This window comes from Leptopilina heterotoma, unplaced genomic scaffold, assembly GCF_015476425.1.
Source record: "Leptopilina heterotoma isolate Lh14 unplaced genomic scaffold, ASM1547642v1 Lhet_60, whole genome shotgun sequence".
In the NCBI taxonomy this organism is placed as follows: domain Eukaryota; kingdom Metazoa; phylum Arthropoda; class Insecta; order Hymenoptera; family Figitidae; genus Leptopilina; species Leptopilina heterotoma.
The window spans coordinates 1,272,024-1,293,816 of record NW_025111138.1 but is presented as its reverse complement, the minus strand read 5'-3'; the positions used below and the strand labels follow the sequence as shown (position 1 = coordinate 1,293,816).

Here is a 21,793-nt window from a genome sequence, read left to right as displayed (position 1 = left end):
TATAAATAGAAAAGAAAAAGTTGATAGAAATGCGATTATTTATTGTATAAACAACGATATTTAATTACAGTTATTTAACTGTATTAATTAATTTAAGTAATTGCGTATTTTGTAAATAAAAAAAAGATGTTTCATTTGAGATGTTTATTAATGTTGGAAGTTCATTAATTATTTTTTATCTTTTTTTTTCTCTCTTTATAATATAAATATATTTATATATATATACATAGAAAAATTCTTCAATATTTTATTATGTTATTAAAGTTGGGAGACTATAATAAAAATATAGAATATGTATCATGAAGTTTTATTCCCCTTTACTGTTTTTTTTCAGTTAAAAAATTAATTTTTAAGAAAAGATAAACGATGAAAAAGAATTCACTTACTTGTAGACTGATATTTATAATTTTTAAAGTAGACCAAATAGACCGAAATAGTTTTCCTGGTTTTCCAAATAGTTCGTTACAATAATATTTCCAGACGTTTGTCTCTTGTCATACATTTCCAAATTTTATAACTACTTTTACTTTTCTGTAAGAAACATACACTTTATACACTTCTGGATTATGCTCTTTAAAGCTGACTTTTTGTAATTTAAATACATTTCCAAAATAAACATTATAAATAATCAGCAACAACAAACACTTTATAAACAATTTTCACTTTTTGGTTATGTTAACTGTTAAGTTTTCAACAACTTTCAAATAACTAAATGTCTATTCACACGATCTGCTCCGAACGCAAAAGCTTAAAGGCAAGTTTATAAGGTGGCTTTTATGCATACAAGATTTTTAAAAAAACAAATTATTTTGAAAATAGTAAGTAGAACTAATCAAGTTTAATCATAAATTAAATCCCGGAGGTATTTATTTACTTAACAATTGTTATAATTTAGTAAATATAAAGACGAATGGTTTTTAAATGATTACTTTCTTGTATTGGTAGAACTGGCGACAAAGTTAGAAATTTCTTATTATCTCGGATTGGCAACACTGCTCAGTGCAATGGCTTCGTTATACGAGGGAGAGTGTACGATTCGTACTCCCGAAAATTTTATCTAATCAAGTCTTTTAGCTCTTAAAGTTAATTAAAAAGTTATCTAGTTAATTAAATTCAGTATTAATTAAAGATTCTACGTAGAATATAAGTTTGCAGAGAATTATAAGTAAAGTCAATACAATTTGGGAATTGCAACAAAAATTTTGACATGCCTTTGCGCCGTTTCCGCCAGGGTGGTACATGGTACTTCCGCACTGAATTCAAAAGTAAATTTAATATCACAGGTAAAAAAAATAATATATATTTAGAATTAATTAGTAAATATATATTCTTATCGAGAATTAATCTTCTGAATTAGGAAATATAAAAAGAATTAACCTCAAAGTGATTATCTATATAAATATACAATTGTGGAATATTGCAGAGTTATATTGGTAGCACTGTGAAAAATGTTAGGTTTTTTCAGTTTCCATTGTTGTTTATCGGCAATTTCACATCAGTCAATCGTCAACGGACATTTGCGCAAGCTGAAGAATTTTCCTACTTTTTGCACATGAAAATGGTAAGAATTTATATATTTTTTATTAATTTCTTGTTATCTCTTGTTTATAATTAATTGAAAATTAGTTATTTATTGAATTTTCGTCTAAGTAATTGCAGATTTCTCACTAATAAGAATGACAAAAATTTTTCTCCAGGTGTTTTCAACGAACATTATTGCAACAAAGAAATAGAGAAATTGATTAAATTTAATGCAGTTTTGTATAAATATACATTGGTTAATGGTAATTATACATTATTTTAACTTTTATTCATGTTTTTTGGGAAAATGTGTTTAAATATAAATGTTGGACTTGTTCAAACTTGTTAGTGTATTTTGAGGTTAGGTACGTTATGGAGGGAAACATTTGAGATTTGCTATTTTTGTCTCAAGAATATTTTTTTATTTGTTTTCAATTTTGACAAAAGACAAACGAGTCAAACATACAAAAAATTTTGAATATTATTACTTTTTTAGGGGTTATTTTGAAGAATAGTAGATTTCAGATTCCTTTCTTGTTTCCAATGTAAATGTTTAAACATTTTTCGTAACGATAACAAATTACACTTTTGTGATTTGTTATTTGTTGAATTAATGCAACAAATTACAAATAATAATTAATATTTATTTCTGACAGTAAAATTATAAATTGTTTACAATATCTACATTCAATTGTTCAATTGGCAATCGAATTTATTTTTTTATACAAAATCGATTTCCTTTTGTAAACACATTTTTACAATTTCCTATTAAAGATTAAAATTTTTTAATCTAAACTCGTAGTAGTTTTTTATATTAATTAGTAATATTAATTAATATATTAAGTATTCTATTGTCAAGAATATTATTAATATATATTAATATTAATAATACTGTCAGGAATATTACAAAAATATTTTGAGTATTGACTATTAACAATATTACAAGGATAAATAGAATATTTTAAATTAATTTGAGTTTATTTAAGGGTAAAAAAAATTTTAGAATTTCAATTTTATGGAAAACTTTTGTAAGTTTTTATTATATTATTTAATTTTTTTCAGTTGACTTTCGGAGACCAAAGGATTGCTGGTTATTAAAAAGGAAATCTTCCAGGCGGTTAAAATTTTTCTTTTATAATACCATTTACCTGCCGTGGATGACAAAAAATACACGGAACTTTTGGGATTAGTTTAAAAAAATGGAGAAAGGTCATCAAAAGAGAGCTGGGTACCTGAAGATAATAAACTTGAACCTAGAGGAATTGACAAAATTCTTCTTCGAAGTCATCACTTAAAATTCGTAAGTCAACAGTAAAATAATTATTTTTATCATTACAGAAAAAAATCAGAATTCAATGAAATAAAATCGAGAGTAAATCTACACTGAAAAAAATGTATTTGATTCAAACAATCAATTACTTGTCTATTAAATAAATATTTACTTGAATCGATTTTTATTTAAATCAATTAAATGATATTTGAACCAATAATTTCAATATTTGAAGCAAATATGAATCGAACCATTAAATTGACTTAAATAAAAATTATTTGATTCAAGTGAATATTTAATTGATAATATTCAAGTAATCGGTTATTTGAATCAAATAAATTTTTTTCAATGTATTTATTGATCTTATCAAGTTGATTAAATATAATTTTAAATATTCTTTAAAAGAAATTTAACAAAATTAAAAATTTAATTGAACTTAAAATTTAACTATAAATTGGAAACAAAAAGAAGGAAATGATGATAGAAAACAGAAAAAAATTCCCAAATATGAATTTGAAATTTATTTTCATTCTCACAATATTCTACCAGGGTGGCCACATGTTAGGAAAAAAAAATTTTTTGTCAAAGAAATTTTGAAAATTGAGATTTTTATTTTTTCGACTTATTTTCAAAAATTGCGATTTTCTTGACTTTTTTTCCAAATACTGCAACAAAATATATTTTTTAGTATTAAATGTAAATCATTTCGATTTTTATAGTATATTTTTATTTTGAATAATTTAATTTTTTTAAATTTAATTGAAAATAATTAATGTTTTTCAAGTATTTTGTTATAATATTTGATAATCAATTTTTGAAGAATTTTAATTGCAAATTTTCAAAATAATTGAATTATCAAAAATTTTAATGGTCATATTTATAATTAAAATTCTTTAAAAATTTGATTATTTTTATTTTTTGAAAATATTATACCTTTAAACTTAAGAAAAAAAAACATGGACAGTTACAATTATTATAAAAAATTGAATTTTCGAATTTAAATAATTTAATTCTCGAAGAACTTTAGGAAAATTATTTAAAATAATTGATTTAAAGATAAAGTTAAGTTGAAAATTATAGAAAATAATTGAATTCAAGAAGGGTTATGATTGTAATTTTTAAAAATGATTCAATTTAATAAATTTTACTCAATTTCCGTAAACTTTCATATTTTCCTGTAAAAAGAATTTTGTCAGGGAAAATAATTTTTGTCAGTAAATTGTAAGGGAAATTGATAAACTGAAACTTGTGATCATCCTGTCTACAAATATCGTATTGTTATTTCATTTATTTATATCAATAATTTTTATCAAAATTCGTTTAAGAATCGCACTGAACTTCCTTTCTCTCTCTCACACAATCAATATAATACCGACAAAATGCATTTCACGCGGTTATGTTTTAACATCCGGCACGTGATTTGAATAAATAATTGAAATTCAACTATACTGTCTACGTATATATGACATCCTGCGAACAAGACACAACGTGGTTTATACCTGCGACATGAAAAGATTTTCTATACTATTACACTTGAAAGATCTCTATATAAGACACTTCTCAGGACATGTTCGAAACGTGCTTGATTCGTGACAGTTCGGTAAATTGACCGAAAATTCCCGAGGTTTAGTCTAGAGATTTTGTGCGCAAGTCTAAAGACAGGTGTATTAAGCGTCGCGCGACGAACATGCAACAGGTAGACATTCGCTCCCTGTTGCCTTCCTTTCAAATTTTTTTTTTCCAAAGAAAAACTTTTGCTTACGGGTTTTTTTTTTTTTTGTTTTTTTTTCTAAATTATAAACTCGTATGGATCTCGGTTTGTGATTAATTTAGAAGGAATATTTCGTGGGAATTTTGTAAAAAAATTTCTTTAATGTTTGATCAAATTCCAGTGAGTATTGTCAGTGTTTTCGTTTAATTGTAATTTAGACGGGAGGAAGAATTTGTGATAGAATGACGGATGAAAAAGAGAGATAGACGAACAAAAGAGAAGAGGTTGGATAAAAATGTAAACAAGCTATGGAAGATCTTCTGGTTTCGAAGAGGTGTGTCAGGTTGGATTTTGTATTATTATTATTATTGCTAAAGAAAAGGTTTTTTTTATATTTTTTGAATATAGTGTTTAGTAAAAAATAGGATAATCTACAAAGAAACGTTATGTGCGACGTGGTTTAAATTTTATTAGTGGTGTACTTTCAATGCCGTCTTGGTCCCTACAATGCGAATAATATCGTTAATATTGTATTTTTACTGTTATAGTTTAAATATGTTTCGAAATTGAAATTTTTTGGAGCTCATTAGGAATTTTTCTTCCTACGATTGGTAAACAATTTTTAGGAATTTATTTTAATTTCCTTCATTTGAAACTATTTTATTTTGCACTTTTGATCGTTTTTCATTACTTGTTACTTCTCATTTGATGAATTTTATAAATATAAAATACGAATATAAAATACAATTGTAATTAATTGTAAAAAATTCTTTCTGTATTTGGAAAAATCCACGAAGAAACATTGATTTAAATCTAGTTTAAATTTCATAATTACTCTGGTTAAAGTGCTTGTTCAGGTAATTAGCATTTGGCTTCACTTAAAGGTAATTAGGAAGAATTCCTAATGATTGTTTACTTCTTTTCTGATTTTAAAGAAAATTTGTCATTAGGAAACTTTTAGTTGAGATAAAGTCTCTAATTTAATTTTCCTTTCTTCTTTTAATTCATTTAATTCACATTTTTTACTCTTGTGCTTTTTCGCGAGGAAATTATTTCATTTTTCTCTTGTTCACTATCTTTGATTTTCGATTTAATTCTTTGTATAGTTCAAAAGGTATTTCAAGGTTCTTCAGGATATTTCAAGTTTATTTCTGGATATTTCAGACAGGATTTTTCATGAACGGAAAGATTCATTCTTCAAGGTACTTTAGGATAATTTAATATAATTCAAGATAATTCAGAATATTTCAAGGTTTTCGATTTTTACGATATTGTAGGATTATTTTACGATATTCGAAAAATTCCGAAAGTTCAGGAATTATATTTAAATTATTCCGTGTAGAGTAATTTTTCTTTTGATTTAATTTAGAGAGGAAATGGATTTAAATGTCCGGGGATTGTGATTAAATTTTTTTCCTTAATTTAATTTAGAGAGAAAAGTGGATTGTGATGGAGAATAGTGGAGGAGTTTGGGCCTCGCGGAACCCAGTCGATGGTGCGTGAAGACGGCACTGAAGCAGGTAAAGCTCGTGCATGGTAATAGGAAGAGAACAGGAACGAGAGACAGGGGTGCGGCGAGGTTTCTTTTGGTCCACGAAGGCAAAGGTGCACCACAGTGAAGTTTAGCGCGCTACCGTGTAATTCACGTGAAACGAACTTTTGAAGTGTGCGGTGGATTGTTGAGTCAGAGCAAAAATATATAAAATATTGAGAGTATAATCATCATGATATATTATGAATCTTTGAAGTTCGTTTCATGTTTTAAAACGCGAATTGAAAATCAACATCGAGGATTTATTGTGGAGAGAAAGGACGACAAACGTCGTCTGCAAGAGCAGCATGCACACCTGAGAATATTGGACTCGAGAGAGGCGCTCGGCTTTTGACCGTCGTGAACGCTTTAGCCTTGACTGGCGCCAACTAGCCTGCCTGATCAACCAGGTACAACTTATATCGTTTATAATACATTTTCCTGCCAGCAAAAACTCGCTCGTTTTCTTAAAAAGGAATATCATAATGCCTCTCTACGATATACGCTCATAATTTTACTCATTTTAATTTTTCACTCATGTGCGTATTTTTTTTAAACCAAGATTCACCTTGTTACCAAAACAAAATTGTATTTTAATCATAAATTAATTAATTGTTAACAATTGCTTTGAAAATTCATTTGAAATTTCAAGTATTGTGTCTCTATAGTAGAAATATTTATCTTATACCAGAGATACAGATTTTTTCGAAAAAATCTGAAAAATCCAAATTTCTCCTTTCGACGTAGGCGGAATTCGCGGGATATTTCGATTTAATAGAACGAATTTTTAATATTATGTCTATTTTGCTGAAAGGGAAATTAGCAGTAGTTTTAAATATAATATTTTTTTCTAACGACCAGATTTTCATTTTCTTCCGCTAATTATTTTCTAATTTCAACATTTCCTGTCGTTTTTAATAGTCATTTTTCTGGTTCTAGATATTTGTTGTGGTTTCGGCTGATTCATTTTTATCATTAATTCTTGTTTGACATTTTCAGTAATCGCAGTCTATATAGTTAGTACCGATTTATCAATTTTTAGATTCATTTAACGAAATTGTTTCGCAATGTGGACAAAAATTTTAATCTTTATTTTAAATATACTTTTAATGACTCACATTATTTTAAATTAAGATTGTCTAGACTTTGAGTAAAAAAGATTTTATAAAATCAATATTTCTCCTTAGTTTATAGTGAAATAAATTTCTTTCCATTATCCTAAAGTTCCGAAAGTTCAAAATTTATACGAAAATTATTTATTTCTTCTCTAAATTAAATTTTTATTGCAATATTTTTGCGTCACTGTAAGAAAAATGTTGCAATGTAAAAAAAATTAATTATAGAGTATAAAATGTAAATTTGTTTTTACTTTTTATTTTTATCAGTAGTTTATAAAAAATATTTATTATCAAATTTTCTTTTGTTTTTTAAATTTATTTTTACTATTTGAGTTAATTGCAACTATTGTTTTTTGCAGAAATGATTGATTCTACTAGAATTTTTTTGACTCAAATAAAAGAATGATTCAGATAATATTAATAGCGACAAATTTTCTTGTTGTAGTTTATTTGTTACATATTATTTTTCAGAATATTTACGATAATTTAATACCTCAATACGTCACAATTGTTTTTGTCCTGTTGCTCCATTAATACTAGAAAAAATCTCAATTTTATAAATAGATGTGAGTTAAAAAATTTCTGAACTATTAAATTAAATTCTTCTCTACACCGTTAAAAATAAGACTATAACTTTACACTATAAAGATTGAATTTCGCACCCTTAAAGTTTAAATGATTGATTCGAAACTTTAGGTTGAGTCCACAATAGGCACTTTTCTTAAAACGATGTAGAGGGTATGCATCGCTTTAAGAAAAGTGCCTATTGTGGACTTAACCTAAGGTTTATAAGCAGGGCTGGAAACTTTTGTTTAAAGGTACTTTTACAATACATGCAGCAAAGTTATAGCTCATATTCTGGTGGTGTACGCCTTTGTGCAAAGGCATGGTCTTCCATCAAGTGGAGAAAACCAATTATTGTATAGTAGATAGATCTACCCCATTTTTCAAGTTAACGCGGAAGATTAATTACTCTACATTCTCGATTGCGCGGAATTTGGTCGAGTCGGGAAGCTGTTCTTTTTGAATTATACCGAGTCGAACTAGAGCTAAATTTAAAATGTTTCTTCCAGCGTTCACATCTCTATTCCATGCTATTCTGCAACTAGAGCAATAGGCAGTTCTATTTTTCATTATTTTCATCTTCTGATTACATGTACTGCACATTTTAGTGGTATTAAATTCGTCGACAAAAACAAGACGTAAATTTTTATATTTATCTTGCTCTTCGGCTAATCTTCGTACCACTTTTTTTAATGGCATGCGCACATGACCACGCATCCACGGGGAGATTTTTGGACTGCCTATTGCTATGAGTTGTTTTTCTTCTCTATTTCCTACCAGATAATCGGCAAGATAATCCGTTTCTCGTTGAACAATCATGTACTTATCCCACTTGAGGCGAGCTATTTTCTTATTCTCCATGTTCGGTTGTTGATCGTAGAATGTTCTTAATAAAAATTTAGTACTCGGAATAATAAGTGATGGATCGCGATGATTTACTTTGTCTTTAAATTCGGGAGTCTTTAATAAATTTTCGTAATACGTTTTTGGATCATTTCCTACTTTATATAAAATCGATCGCCGTTTATATTCCTGAGTTTCGAAACGAAATGTTGCCGTGGGGATTTTTATCGGTTTGTCTTTAGAATTAATATCAAAGTCTTGCTGCATTTCCCTTTCAACGCCACCGAAAGCAAGCTTTAATCCTGGGTCTAGTCCTTTGAGAATTTTATATTTAGTTTTATCGCGCACATCTCCTTGTTCGGTAGGCAGAAAATCAATTATTTTCTTTGGCTTGATAACATTATAAATTACTGAAACGGCAATCCCGTCGGTCATAATTGTCCCTGAAAATTTATACTTCTTTTTATTAACGCGTAATTTCGAGAAATTGAAAAGTCTTTCCCATCTTCGTTCATTTTCCAGATATTTATCTTGATTCCTCTCAGTTTTGACTTTTTTGTGATTTTCGGAGATGTTTTTTAATTCACTGTTGATGATGGATAAATCTTCATTTAAAACTTTTAATTTTAATTCCAATTCGGCCAATCTTTTTTTATTCTTGGGATTTTTTTCACTTTTTATTAACTTTATATCTCTCGTCAAAATTTTCTTATCACTCGACAATTTCTTATGATTTTCTTTTACCGGTGAGATGAGTTTTTTGTGTTCTGCCTCTTGTTTCGAAATTTCGGCTTTCGTCATTTTCTTGGTTGGTGTTGTTTTTACTTCAGTTTTATTTTGCATCTTCTTGAATACATTTTCCAATTCACTCAGTGCAGTATTTGTGTAGCAGATGTACTTAACACCAGGTTTCATAATAGGCACAAGCATGAAGCCTTTAATTTTTTCATCGATAAAATATTTTTGTAAGCGAATATAAAAAGGGAGAAATTTGTGACACTCATCCTTACTTGTCATGTCTCCAAAGTTCAATTTCTCCAAATTCATTTGATTTAATTTTTCACTTTCGCATTTATTTAAAAGAAGATTGTCAATTAAGGTTTTAATTGTGTAACCTTCTTTTTCTTTTTCCTCTTCCTCCTCCGCTATGTCTTTTTCGATTGTTGCAGATGTTGTATCGCTTGTTTCATTTTCAGGTGTTTTTTCCTTCGGTAGACTCCTGCACGGTTTGTTTTTGGGTGTTGTCTTTGGTGGTTTCTTTGGTGGTTGAATTCTCGGCTTCTTGGAAGATTTCTTCTTGCCTCGATTCCTTCCAATAGTTTTTCTTGCGTCATAGACAATTTTCCTCAGATCAACATTACGTGATTTCTGTTCCGTTTTCGATTGAATGTTTATTAATTTGTCCCTCATTTTTTTATTATTTGGATACAAATTTCTACATTTATTGTGTTTTTCAATTCTCTTCTGTCTTCCAGATTTTCTTTTCATCCTCTTCTTCTTGTCCCATTTAATTCGTTTCTTCTTATTTTTTCTTGCACGTTTCCTTTTTTCTTCTTTTCGCTTCATGTCCCTCTCTTCAATGGATTTTTCGTCAATGACTCTGGATTTTCTCTCCTTGTAGCTGGGTGATTTTTTAAGCAGTTCATTTTTAAAAAATTTGGCGAGTCGATTTCTACAGTGAGTAGTGAGATTTGTAGTGAAATTAGTATTCATTTGTGCAGCCATTTGTTGCACTTGGGAAGTTAAGTTAGTGCAATCAAATTTTTCGAATGGTCGCCCCATATATTCTGAAAATTCAGGAACAAATTCTTCTCGCAACTTCTTAAGAAGTGCATTCTTTGTTGATTTAACAGGTTCCTTCTCTTTGAATAAATATGTAATTGTTAAGTAATCGGGGCCATTCTTAGACCATTCGTCAAGAAGAAAAGTATTTGTAGGATGTCTAAGGGCAAAATTGACAAATAGAGATATCAAGATGAACATACGTGATAACATTTGTACTTGATCATTCACAATTGTACGAATTTGTTCATTTGGGCAGAAAGATTCGAATCCAGTCTTTATGGTAAATTTAGTTTGTTGTTGTTTTTCTTTCCTGGATGTAGATTTTGTTGTTTTCTTCATATTTGATGGTGTCGCTAATGGCTCGGGGATTTTGAATGTCGAATCTTTCTTTTCCTGTAAATTGAGACTTTGCAAATAGTCGTTTTCATCAGCTTGACGACTCGTGCTGGGTATCGGAGATAATGATTTTTTCTTCTTAAGAGGAGTTTTTCTTCCTAATTTCTGTTCCTTTGATGTTGACTGTTGGCTGAAAACATCTTCAACTAGTTTCTCTTCTTTTAAATTCAGCTTGTATCTTTTTTTCGGCGTAGGACTAGATGTTGTTTCTTCCTCTTCATTATCAATATCCATCGGTGTACTGCTGTCCTTGAATGATGATGATGACACGATGTTCATCAGTCCCAAATTACGTTGCCATGATAACGTTGTATCATCATCAAAATCATGTTCCTTCGACTTGCAATAATCTACTCCACTTCCTACAGACATTCGTGTGTTCTCATCGAAAAATTGGAACTTTTCTATTTGAACGTTGGATGGAATTTCATCGAGCGACACTTCTTCTTCAGTAATTCCGCTAGTAGACGAAAAAGCTTCTTCCATGGATGTTGGGTCAAATAATGGACGACGCACTCTACCTTCATTACTTTCAAAAGGTAATACAGGGATAAAAGGACTAGACACTGTTCTTTGAATTCTTGGACTTGTCTGTTGAGGGGGACGATTTTCCAATTCTACTGGTCGGTTAGACGATAAATTGAACTGCGGTAACGGGTTACTAGACGGTAATACTTGTATAAAAGGACGTGATACCGCACGTCGATGAAAATTATTCAATTCTTCTACGCGACGAATTTCATTTTCATGTCGAGATGGGGGAGATCTATCACTATTTACATTATCATTTTTCTTTTCCATTTTAAAAATGAATATTTAACTTAAATCCGTGAATATTCGCAATCCGTAGAACGTAGTGTCCAGGTGATTTTCTTAAAATACTCTTCTTCCTCGGTGAATCGTTTGCAGTGGAGGTTTCGACAGTGCGCTGCAGTGATGGTTCGATCCTTCCCGTGTAAGACACTGGAGCAATGTGATTGTAGAATCAGCAAGTCGACAATTTTCGACTAGAAAGGCTCTGTAACAAATTAAAAAAAAAATTTTATTAGAAAAGATATTCTTAGATAACAAATTTTGTATTTGTAAATATAGCAAGATGTCAAGAAACATTTAAAATGCATTTATAGTAATAAAAAATATGTTCACCTTTTGCAAAGAAGGCTCGGACGTTGAAGAAAGACACGAATGAATTTCTTTGTAGAGCTATTAATCAAGCTCGACTAGAGCACCGTTGCAGTGGAGGTTTCGTAGATAGATCCTTCCTGTGTAAGACACTGGAGGAAAGCGATTGTAGAATTAGCAACTCGACAATTTTCGACTAGAAAGGCTCTGTAACAAATTTTTAAAAAAAATTTTATTAGAAAAGATATTCTTAGATAACAAATTTTGTATTTGTAAATGTAGCAAGATGTCAAGAAAAATTTAAAATGCCTTTATAGTAATATAAAATATGTTCACCTTTTGCAAAGAAGGCAAAAGAATGAATTTCTTTGTAGAGCTTAAAATCAAGCTCGACTAGAGCACCGTTGCAGTGGAGGTTTCGTAGATAGATCCTTTCCGTGTAAGACACTGGATGAAAGCGATTGTAGAATTAGCAACTCGACAATTTTCGACTAGAAAGGCTCTGTAACATATTTTTTAAAAAAATTTTTATTAGAAAAGATATTCTTAGATAACAAATTTTGTATTTGTAAATATTGCAAGATGTCAAGAAACATTTAAAATGCATTTATAGTAATATAAAATATGTTCACCTTTTGCAAAGAAGGCTCGGACGTTGAAGAAAGACACGAATGAATTTCCTTGTAGAGCTATTTAATCAAGCTCGACGAGAGCACCGTTGCAGTGGAGGTTTTGTAGACAGATCCTTCCCGTGTAAGGCACTGGAGAAAAGTGATAGCTCTCAGTGTGCGTGTGCTCGTTTTATACAAGTAGCACGGACGTTGACGAAAGGCTTGTGCGAGACAACTAAATTTACTTGTAGAGCTATAAATCAAGCTCGACAAGAGCACCGTATGCCGTGGAGGTTTCGTCAGTGCGGGGGCACTGTTGTTAAGGTCCTTCTCGTGTAAGACACTAGAGGCAAGTGAAGCTCCCAGTGTGCGTGCGCTTCTTTTATACAAGTAGCACGGACGTTGAAGAAAGGCTTGTGCGAGACGACCGAATTTCCTTGCTGACAGCCAACTCAAGCTCGACAAGAGCACCTTCGCCGTGGAGGTTTCGTCAGTGCGCTGAACTGATGAGTAGATCCTTCCCGTGTAAGACACTGGAGGCAAGTGAAGCTCCCAGTGTGCGTGCGCTACTTTTATACTAGAGCACGGACGTTGTAGAAAGGCTTGTGCGAGACGACCGAATTTCCTTGCTGACAGCCAACTCAAGCTCGACAAGAGCACCTTCGCTCTCGAGGTATTGTCAGTGCGTTGGGCACTGTTGGAGAGATCCTTCCCGTGTAAGACACTGGAGGCAAGTGAAGCTCCCAGTGTGCGTCTGCTACTTTTATACTAGTGCACGGACGTTGAAGAACGGCTTGTGCGAGACGACCGAATGTCCTTGCTGACAGCCAACTCAAGCTCGACAAGAGCACCTTCGCCGTGGAGGTTTCGTCAGTGCGCTGAACTGATGAGTAGATCCTTCCCGTGTAAGACACTGGAGGCAAGTGAAGCTCCCAGTGTGCGTGCGCTACTTTTATACAAGTAGCACGGACGTTGAAGAAAGGCTTGTGCTAGACGACCGAATTTCCTTGACGAGCGCCAACTCAAGCTCGACAAGAGCACCTTCGCCGTGGAGGTTTCGTCAGTGCGCTGAACTGATGAGTAGATCCTTCCCGTGTAAGACACTGGAGGCAAGTGAAGCTCCCAGTGTGCGTCTGCTACTTTTATACTAGCGCACGGACGTTGAAGAAAGGCTTGTGCTAGACGACCGAATTTCCTTGACGAGCGCCAACTCAAGCTCGACAAGAGCACCTTCGCCGTGGAGGTTTCGTCAGTGCGGGGGCACTGTTGTTAAGGTCCTTCTCGTGTAAGACACTAGAGGCAAGTGAAGCTCCCAGTGTGCGTGCGCTACTTTTATACAAGTAGCACGGACGTTGAAGAAAGGCTTGTGCGAGACGACCGAATTTCCTTGCTGACAGCCAACTCAAGCTCGACAAGAGCACCTTTGCCGTGGAGGTTTCGTCAGTGCGCTGAACTGATGAGTAGATCCTTCCCGTGTAAGACACTGGAGGCAAGTGAAGCTCCCAGTGTGCGTGCGCTACTTTTATACTAGAGCACGGACGTTGTAGAAAGGCTTGTGCGAGACGACCGAATTTCCTTGCTGACAGCCAACTCAAGCTCGACAAGAGCACCTTCGCTCTCGAGGTATTGTCAGTGCGTTGGGCACTGTTGGAGAGATCCTTCCCGTGTAAGACACTGGAGGCAAGTGAAGCTCCCAGTGTGCGTGCGCTACTTTTATACTAGAGCACGGACGTTGTAGAAAGGCTTGTGCGAGACGACCGAATTTCCTTGCTGACAGCCAACTCAAGCTCGACAAGAGCACCTTCGCTCTCGAGGTATTGTCAGTGCGTTGGGCACTGTTGGAGAGATCCTTCCCGTGTAAGACACTGGAGGCAAGTGAGGCTCCCAGTGTGCGTCTGCTACTTTTATGCTAGTGCACGGACGTTGAAGAAAGGCTTGTGCTAGACGACCGAATTTCCTTGCTGACAGCCAACTCAAGCTCGACAAGAGCACCTTCGCTCTCGAGGTATTGTCAGTGCGTTGGGCACTGTTGGAGAGATCCTTCCCGTGTAAGACACTGGAGGCAAGTGAAGCTCCCAGTGTGCGTCTGCTACTTTTATACTAGCGCACGGACGTTGAAGAAACGCTTGTGCGAGACGAGCGAATTTCCTTGACGAGCGCCAACACAAGGTCGACAAGAGCACCTTTGCTCTCAAGGTCTTGTCAGTGCGCGGGCACTGTTGGTGAGATCCTTCCCGTGTAAGACACTGGAGGCAAGTGAAGCTCCCAGTGTGCGTGTGCTACTTTTATACAAGTAGCACGGACGTTGAAGAAAGGCTTGTGCGAGACGACCGAATGTCCTTGCTGACAGCCAACTCAAGCTCGACAAGAGCACCGTCGCCGTCGAGGTCTTGTCAGTGCGCGGGCACTGTTGGTGAGATCCTTCCCGTGTAAGACACTGGAGGCAAGTGAAGCTCCCAGTGTGCGTCTGCTACTTTTATACTAGCGCACGGACGTTGAAGAAAGGCTTGTGCTAGACGACTGAATTTCCTTGACGAGCGCCAGCTCAAGCTCGACAAGAGCACCTTCGCCGTCGAGGTATTGTCAGTGCGCGGGCACTGTTGGTGAGATCCTTCCCGTGTAAGACACTGGATGCAAGTGAAGCTCCCAGTGTGCGTGTGCTACTTTTATACAAGCGCACGGACGTTGAAGGAAGACCCCACTGCGTGGGGGGAATTACTCCCCACTTTCATGCTTAGCAATAGTTTTCTCTCTCTCTCTATTTCTTGGCGCGTCATTGTGTTGCTAAGCATGAGTGTTGTGTCAGCTTAAGGTTTTTACAGAGAAAACTCTGAATTGTGAAAAATTGCTGAGTTGGTGAATGTACCTTAACACCCCCACCACATCTTTTTTTTGGAAACTACAAAAGTGCAACGCACTATGTTCTCAACCCTGAACTTAAGAGACTAGTTTCTCAGCCGTGATAACGTTAATCAAAACAAACCGGGTATTTAAATGTGACATTTTTAATGCAATAATAAATAATTAGTAGAAGAAATTCAAAATAATAATTGTAACTATTAGAGCAAGAGAGTATAATATCTGTTTACATTATATCGAATTTATTCCTCGGTAAGTTAGGTAATAAAATTGCGACTTGAACGCAATATTTTTTCCGATTTCCCGATTTTCGGAACCAATATTTATTTCAATATAAAATATATTTTGAAATAATAATTCAATTTATTTTATTTTAAAGATTGTAAATTACTCAAAAAAATTTTGATTAAAGATGAAAAAATGAATTTCCATGTTTTATTATTAGAGCTAAAGGATAAATATGCCCAAGTGAGAAAACTACTATATTCTGACGATAAAATAATAAATGAGACAACACAATATAAAATCAAATATGCAGCAATTGAAATTTTAAAAGAAATGCAAAGTTCTCTTTTGAAAACCTCCATCAATTTATTTAAAGTCTATAAAAGTCAGTTTTAAAAAAAACCGTAAATTGTACGATATGATTTAGAGAATTTTTCAGAAGTTACAAATGATTACAGAATTTTAATTATTTTTAAAAGTAATTAATTCTTTGGATAAATTAAATTATGTTTCAAAATTTTGGAAGATTCTGGTCAAAATTAAATTTTGTTTCAAATTAAAGATCTTGAGAATGTTTTGGGTTTTGGGGAAAAAAAGCATACACCCGCTTCATTTGTTCTTAATAAATATATTATTTAGAATTTGACTATAAAAAATGTCAATAATTATTCAAAATCTTTTTCAATCACACTGTGCGAGATTGAAAAAACATCGTTTCAATCTCTTTGGTGTAAAGTTGTAGTTCGATTTTTAACAGTGTACGAGTCATGGATAATATGAGTGAAAGGCTGCAATTTTTGTTACATGCTTTTGATAAACTTCCTGGTTTCAAGACAATAATTGTGTCATGCGTGTTGTGTATTTTTTTGTTTTGTTTTTTTGTGCTTCATTTTATATTAACCTCAATGATTGATAATAAAAATATTAATAATAAAAATAGTAATACAAAAGTACTATTAAAAAATAGTAATAAAAAAATAGTAGTGAAAACAAAATAATATAGTAATAATAACAAAACTAATAATACAAATATTAATAATACAAAAATATTAATAATTCAAAAATAATAATAAAAAAATAGTAATAGAGAAATAATAATAAAAATAATAGTAATAATAATATATCTACTACAATAATCGAAAATTGTCAACAGAGTTTAATTACTGGTCTGATAACAATTCTTTTATATTACTGTATATTCATAAATGAAAAATATAAATCGGGTAAAATAAATGACATTGCAAATTTTGAATTACCTACTTTTCATCACAAATTAATTTATGATTGACTTTTCGAATTAATTTTGAAGTGCGTGGAAAGTAAAAAGTAAATTTCAATTTTCGTAAAAATTGGTGAATAAAATTCTTTTTTTATATTTTAATAAATATTTTTCTTCTTTTTCAGGTCCGTCAAGTTTGAGCCGAACGTAATCATGACAAATCGAAAGGAATATAAAATTTGGGATTGATAATTGTTCTCTAAACGTCGCAAGATGTCAACGGAAGCTGTACGCATCACTCCCGAAGAGGAACAGGGGTAATTAATTTTTTTTTAATTCAACTCTTTAATGTTTCTTTTTTTTGGTGTCGAACCTGCGACGAACTTATGACATTGACATTCTTTTCCCTAGAGAAAAGAGATTTTCTTTTCCATTGAGATTCTTTTCCTCTTCTCATAAATGGAAAATATAAATCGTTTTACATGGAAGTCATTTTCACTAATATGTCTCAATAATGGTAATTGAACTTTTTACCACAAAAGGTTAATATAAAAATTGATTATTATAACTTTGAGAAAGTTTTTTGCCTCTAGGGATATTGTAATTTGCCTGCATTAAGGGACGGGATATCCGTATGTTCATCAAAAACTATATACGTTTCCCCTTTTTGCGGTTTTGCGCCTTTCAATCTACTAGATGCTCTTTTTTCATATGCGCTTAGATTTTACAATATATATACATATAGATATACATATAGATATCGCGGATATTTTATATACATCCGTGTGAAAGCGCCAGTTTGCGACGCCAAGAGACGAACCTGGTTCGCACGAGGGTCGGCCTGGGGGGAAGGCAGTCATTGACATTGAGAAAAGACCGTCGTGAATGTGACTAATCGACACGCTTAGCTTATACTTGTGTTCATAATTCGTATATTATATGTTTAATAATACTTTTGAATTTCTGGATCTGGAAAATGGAAAATCGCGTCGTCAGGCAGGAAAATTAGGTGGCTCGTAAAATTCAAATTCTCGTTTTTTTCCGAATATGGAAAAGTTCTTTAATACTCTTATCTTTTAAAGTAGTCATTAACAGTACAAATAAGGCCCGAATAGTAGATAAAGACTTTTCAAGTTGAACTCTAATTCTCTAAATGGATTTTCTTCCTTTGTGTAATTTAAAAGAATAAATAGTTTTATTTCAATTATTTATTTTCGAAAAGTTAAACTTATTTAAATTTAAATCAACAAAAAGTTAAAATTAAAATTATTTGACTCTGTTAGCAGAGCTTGAACTAGGTCCGTAAATCCCATAAAGGTTCGTAAATTTGCTTGAAGTCTGTAAAAGTCAGTTTTTTTAAATAGGTCCGTAAAAATCCGTAATTTGATTAAAAAGGACGAAAAGTTCGTAAATTGTACGATATAATATGGAGAATTTTTTAAAAAAATTACAAATGATTGCAGAAATTCAATTATTTTCAAAAGTAATAAAATTCTTCGCAGAAATTCAATTATGATTAAAATTTTTTTTAAATTCTTGTCAAAATTCCAATTATCTTTATAAATATAATAAAATTCTTCTCCGAAATTCAATTATTTTCAAAAATTTTAATAAAGTTCTTAGCAAAATTTCAATTAATTTCACAAATTTTCAATATGTACTATTTTAATAAAATTTTTTATAAATTTCTTCGAAATAATTCAATTATTTTCATAAATAATCAAATGTTTATAGGGATTCAATTATTTTCGTGAATAATAAAATTCTTTATAGGAATTCAATTATTTTCACAAATAATAAAACTCATCATAGAATTTCAATTATTTTTGATACAATTTTAATGGAATTTCTCGAAAAATGTAATTATTCTTAAAAATTTTATTAAAATTCGTCCAGAAAATTCAATTATTTAAAAATTTGATGATAAAATTCTTTAATAGAATTGAATTTTCAAAAAACATTTAATTACTAAATAAATTATTTATTTTTGCATTTAAATAATTGAACTCGAGTAGAATTTTCTAATAAAAATCGATTTAAAAATTAATTTCAGTTAAAATTTTATATTATAATAATTGAATATTGAAAAGGTTTCAAATTAAAATCTTTGAAAATCTGAGTTTTTCATATTTTTAACCAACAATTCAGTGGAATTAATTTTTTTGAAAAAATTTAATTGCGGATTTTTTTTTAAAAATATTTGAAGTTTTTATTTTCTAATATATATTTAATTGAAGAATTTCCGAATAATTGAAATTTTGTGAAACTGAATTGTAAACAAATGATTTTTAAAATTCTCAAAACACTTTTTCAAAAATTATTAAATATTATAAATTTATGGAAAAATTTCAATTAAAAACAAAAAAAATTTAATTTTGGAGAAGTTACAAATTATTGTAGAAATTACTTTCAAAAATAATAAAATTCGTCTTAGGGATTCAATTATTTTTAATACAATTTTAATCGAATTCCTCGAAAAATGTAATTATTCTTAAAAATTTTAGTAAAATTCGTCCACAGAATTTAATTAGTTAAAAATTTGTTGAAGAAATTCTTTATGAAAATTGAATTTTAAGAAATATTCAAAAATTCAATAAATTATTTATTTTTGTATTTAAATAATTGAATTCTAGTAGAATTTTCTAATAAAAATTGATTTTCATTTCATAAAAATGAATTTCAGTTAAAATTTTAGATAATAATTGAGTATTAAAAGCAATATAGCGTGAATTTTGAGAAATAATTGAATTTTGAAATTAATTTTTTTGAAAAAGTTTAATTGAATTATTTTTATATTATTTGAAGTTTTTATTTTCTAATATATATTTAATTGTAGAATTTACTAATAATTCAAATGTCGTAAAATTGAATATTGTAAAGAAATAAATTTGAAAATTGTTAAAGAACTTTTTCGAAAATTATTAAAAATATAGTTGATTTAAAGAAGAATTTTAGTTAAAAATTCTAGAAAATAATGATTTTATCACTCGGTCATCTTTAATTATTATAAAACATGAAGAAATCGATGACTCCGAGTCGAAGACTCGGAGTTATCGATATCTTCATGTTTTATAGTTATGAAAAATTAGAGAAAAAAAGAAATTCAAAAAGTTACTTACAACAATTGACTTTAATTTTGCGAAAAACTTTTTTATTGAAAAAAATCGAATATTGAATAGAAAAAATAATTCTGCTCGGAAAATTAAAAAATAGGAGAGAAAAATTTTACAATCTCTCTAAATAATTAATATTTAAATTTTCTTTTTTTCCAACAACATATTTATTTTTGTTTTACTATTCACATTAACCCAGTTTCATAAATAACTAAACGTATATAAAAAAGGAAAAACATTGCACTATTTTTTACTGGTTTAAAATTGGAACAAAGGGACTTGAAATTGCTGGGAAAATGCGATTGTTCTTGAAATGTTTACAATAGATTTTTATTAAATACATAATGTGTATTTATATATGAACATGGACAAAGTGGTACGTACAATTACGAATTAGCCAGAGGCACTTGGTGAAATGAACCTTAAACCTTAAGGTTAAATAACGGTTCTTTTACTGGTACATGACTACAGTCTGTTTGCAATTCCTGCCCTAGCGACTGATACTTGTATATATATTTCTGAGTCCTATCCTGGGCCTCGATTATGCATTGAAAAATACGAAAACCTGTCCCAAGTTCGAAAGTAGATTAGAGATCAACTTCCACAGCATCCTTTCATATCCCTTTGTTATTTATCTCTTTTTTCTAAACAATTAAATTTAAATTTGACAATTTTTTTCTAAATTCTATATATAAGAACAATTTTAAATTTAAAAATTCTATTTGAGAAAAATTTTTATTTTTACGAATATAAATATAAATTTCCCAAATTTGAAAATTGGAGTCAGAATTCAAAAAACGGAAATTTCCTTGTCTTTGAATAGAATTAAAATAAAGTATAAAATAAAAATATATAAAAAATAGAAATATTAAAAATTAAAAATAGAAATATTAAAATAGAAAAATAGAAATAAAACAAAATTAAAAATGTATAAAGAATAAGACGAAATTCGAATATAATTTCGAATCTTATAAATAGAATTTCGTAGAATTTTTTTTATTTTCAAGTGCTATCTGAGATTTTGCACATAATTAACGGTCTTCATCGTGTATTGTATTCTAGGTTTTGAATATGAGGCATAAGACGATAATGATCCGTAACTTTTCGGTCTTTTCCTCTCGCTTTCTCCTTCTCTGGGTCTCCATCAACAATCACCTTTTGCGTGTTTAGCCGTATACAACGTTCCGGATACTTTAGTTCGTTTAATTCAATTCACAATACGTTTTTTTCCGTCTAAACAAAACAAAAAATTCTATTCCATTCTTTCATTAAAAGACATTAATGATCGTTATATCATTAAAAACAAATTATTTCCCTAATTTTTACTCTCTTTTTCAAAGAAGAACTATATTATTACTTTAATAAGGAAACTTTTCATTTTCATTTAGAATTTCATTTTTTTTACTTTCTTCCCACATTGAGAGAATGTATAACCAATATTTTTTTCACATCGAAAAAACCAGTTTTTTTTCTGTCGATTAATAATTTAAATGAGCGTAGGAAGAAGAATCGATTGATAAATATTTAATGGTGAAAATAATGTCTTCTCAAAAGTCATTGTCGCAGATAATTTTTTTCATTTCTACTTTCGATTATTTTTTTTTATTCAATTTTTGACAGATCTTCTCCATGAAGATGTTGATTAGAATTATTGCATCCTATTAAAATATATAAATGTTTTTTAAGAACTATAATTTAATACACGTATAGAATTGACAGGTGTTAGATTGATAGATATATTATTACGTGTCAAGAATTCAAAATGATAATGTTAATAATATTGTCATGCTTTTGTTTGACTAAATTGTTTCGATTATTTACTTTCACCTTTAATTCACAGTCGAAAATTTTCATTCATTGATAAAAAAAATATTAAATTTCTTTCTCACATTATTTTATTTTGTT

General features: G+C 30.5%; 2 protein-coding genes across 7 annotated transcripts in view; one reads left to right on the top strand and one right to left on the bottom strand.

Moving 5' to 3' along the window:
- LOC122509353 (neurotrimin-like) overlaps positions 1-667 on the bottom strand; it is a 163,680-nt gene extending 163,013 nt beyond the window's left edge. Inside the window, exon 1 of the mRNA XM_043623344.1 lies at positions 387-667. The gene's annotated coding sequence lies outside the window, so the exon portion shown is untranslated. The remainder of the gene's footprint in view (positions 1-386) is intronic.
- An 829-nt stretch (positions 668-1,496) lies between these two features.
- LOC122509523 overlaps positions 1,497-21,793 on the top strand; it is a 70,070-nt gene continuing 49,773 nt past the window's right edge. For 2 of the 6 annotated variants that reach the window (XR_006302369.1, XM_043623661.1), the window contains exons 1-3: positions 4,470-4,836; positions 5,934-6,443; positions 16,961-17,092. Coding sequence is in view for 5 of the 6 variants with exons in the window: in XM_043623661.1 (XP_043479596.1) it covers positions 17,049-17,092 (44 nt within the window). In the remaining variant the exon portion in view is untranslated. Of the gene's footprint in view, positions 1,562-1,697; positions 1,785-2,583; positions 2,822-4,469; positions 4,846-5,933; positions 6,444-16,960; positions 17,093-21,793 lie in introns of those variants that run through there. The other 4 variants (XM_043623664.1, XM_043623663.1, XM_043623665.1 and 1 more) reach the window with 4 other exon arrangements.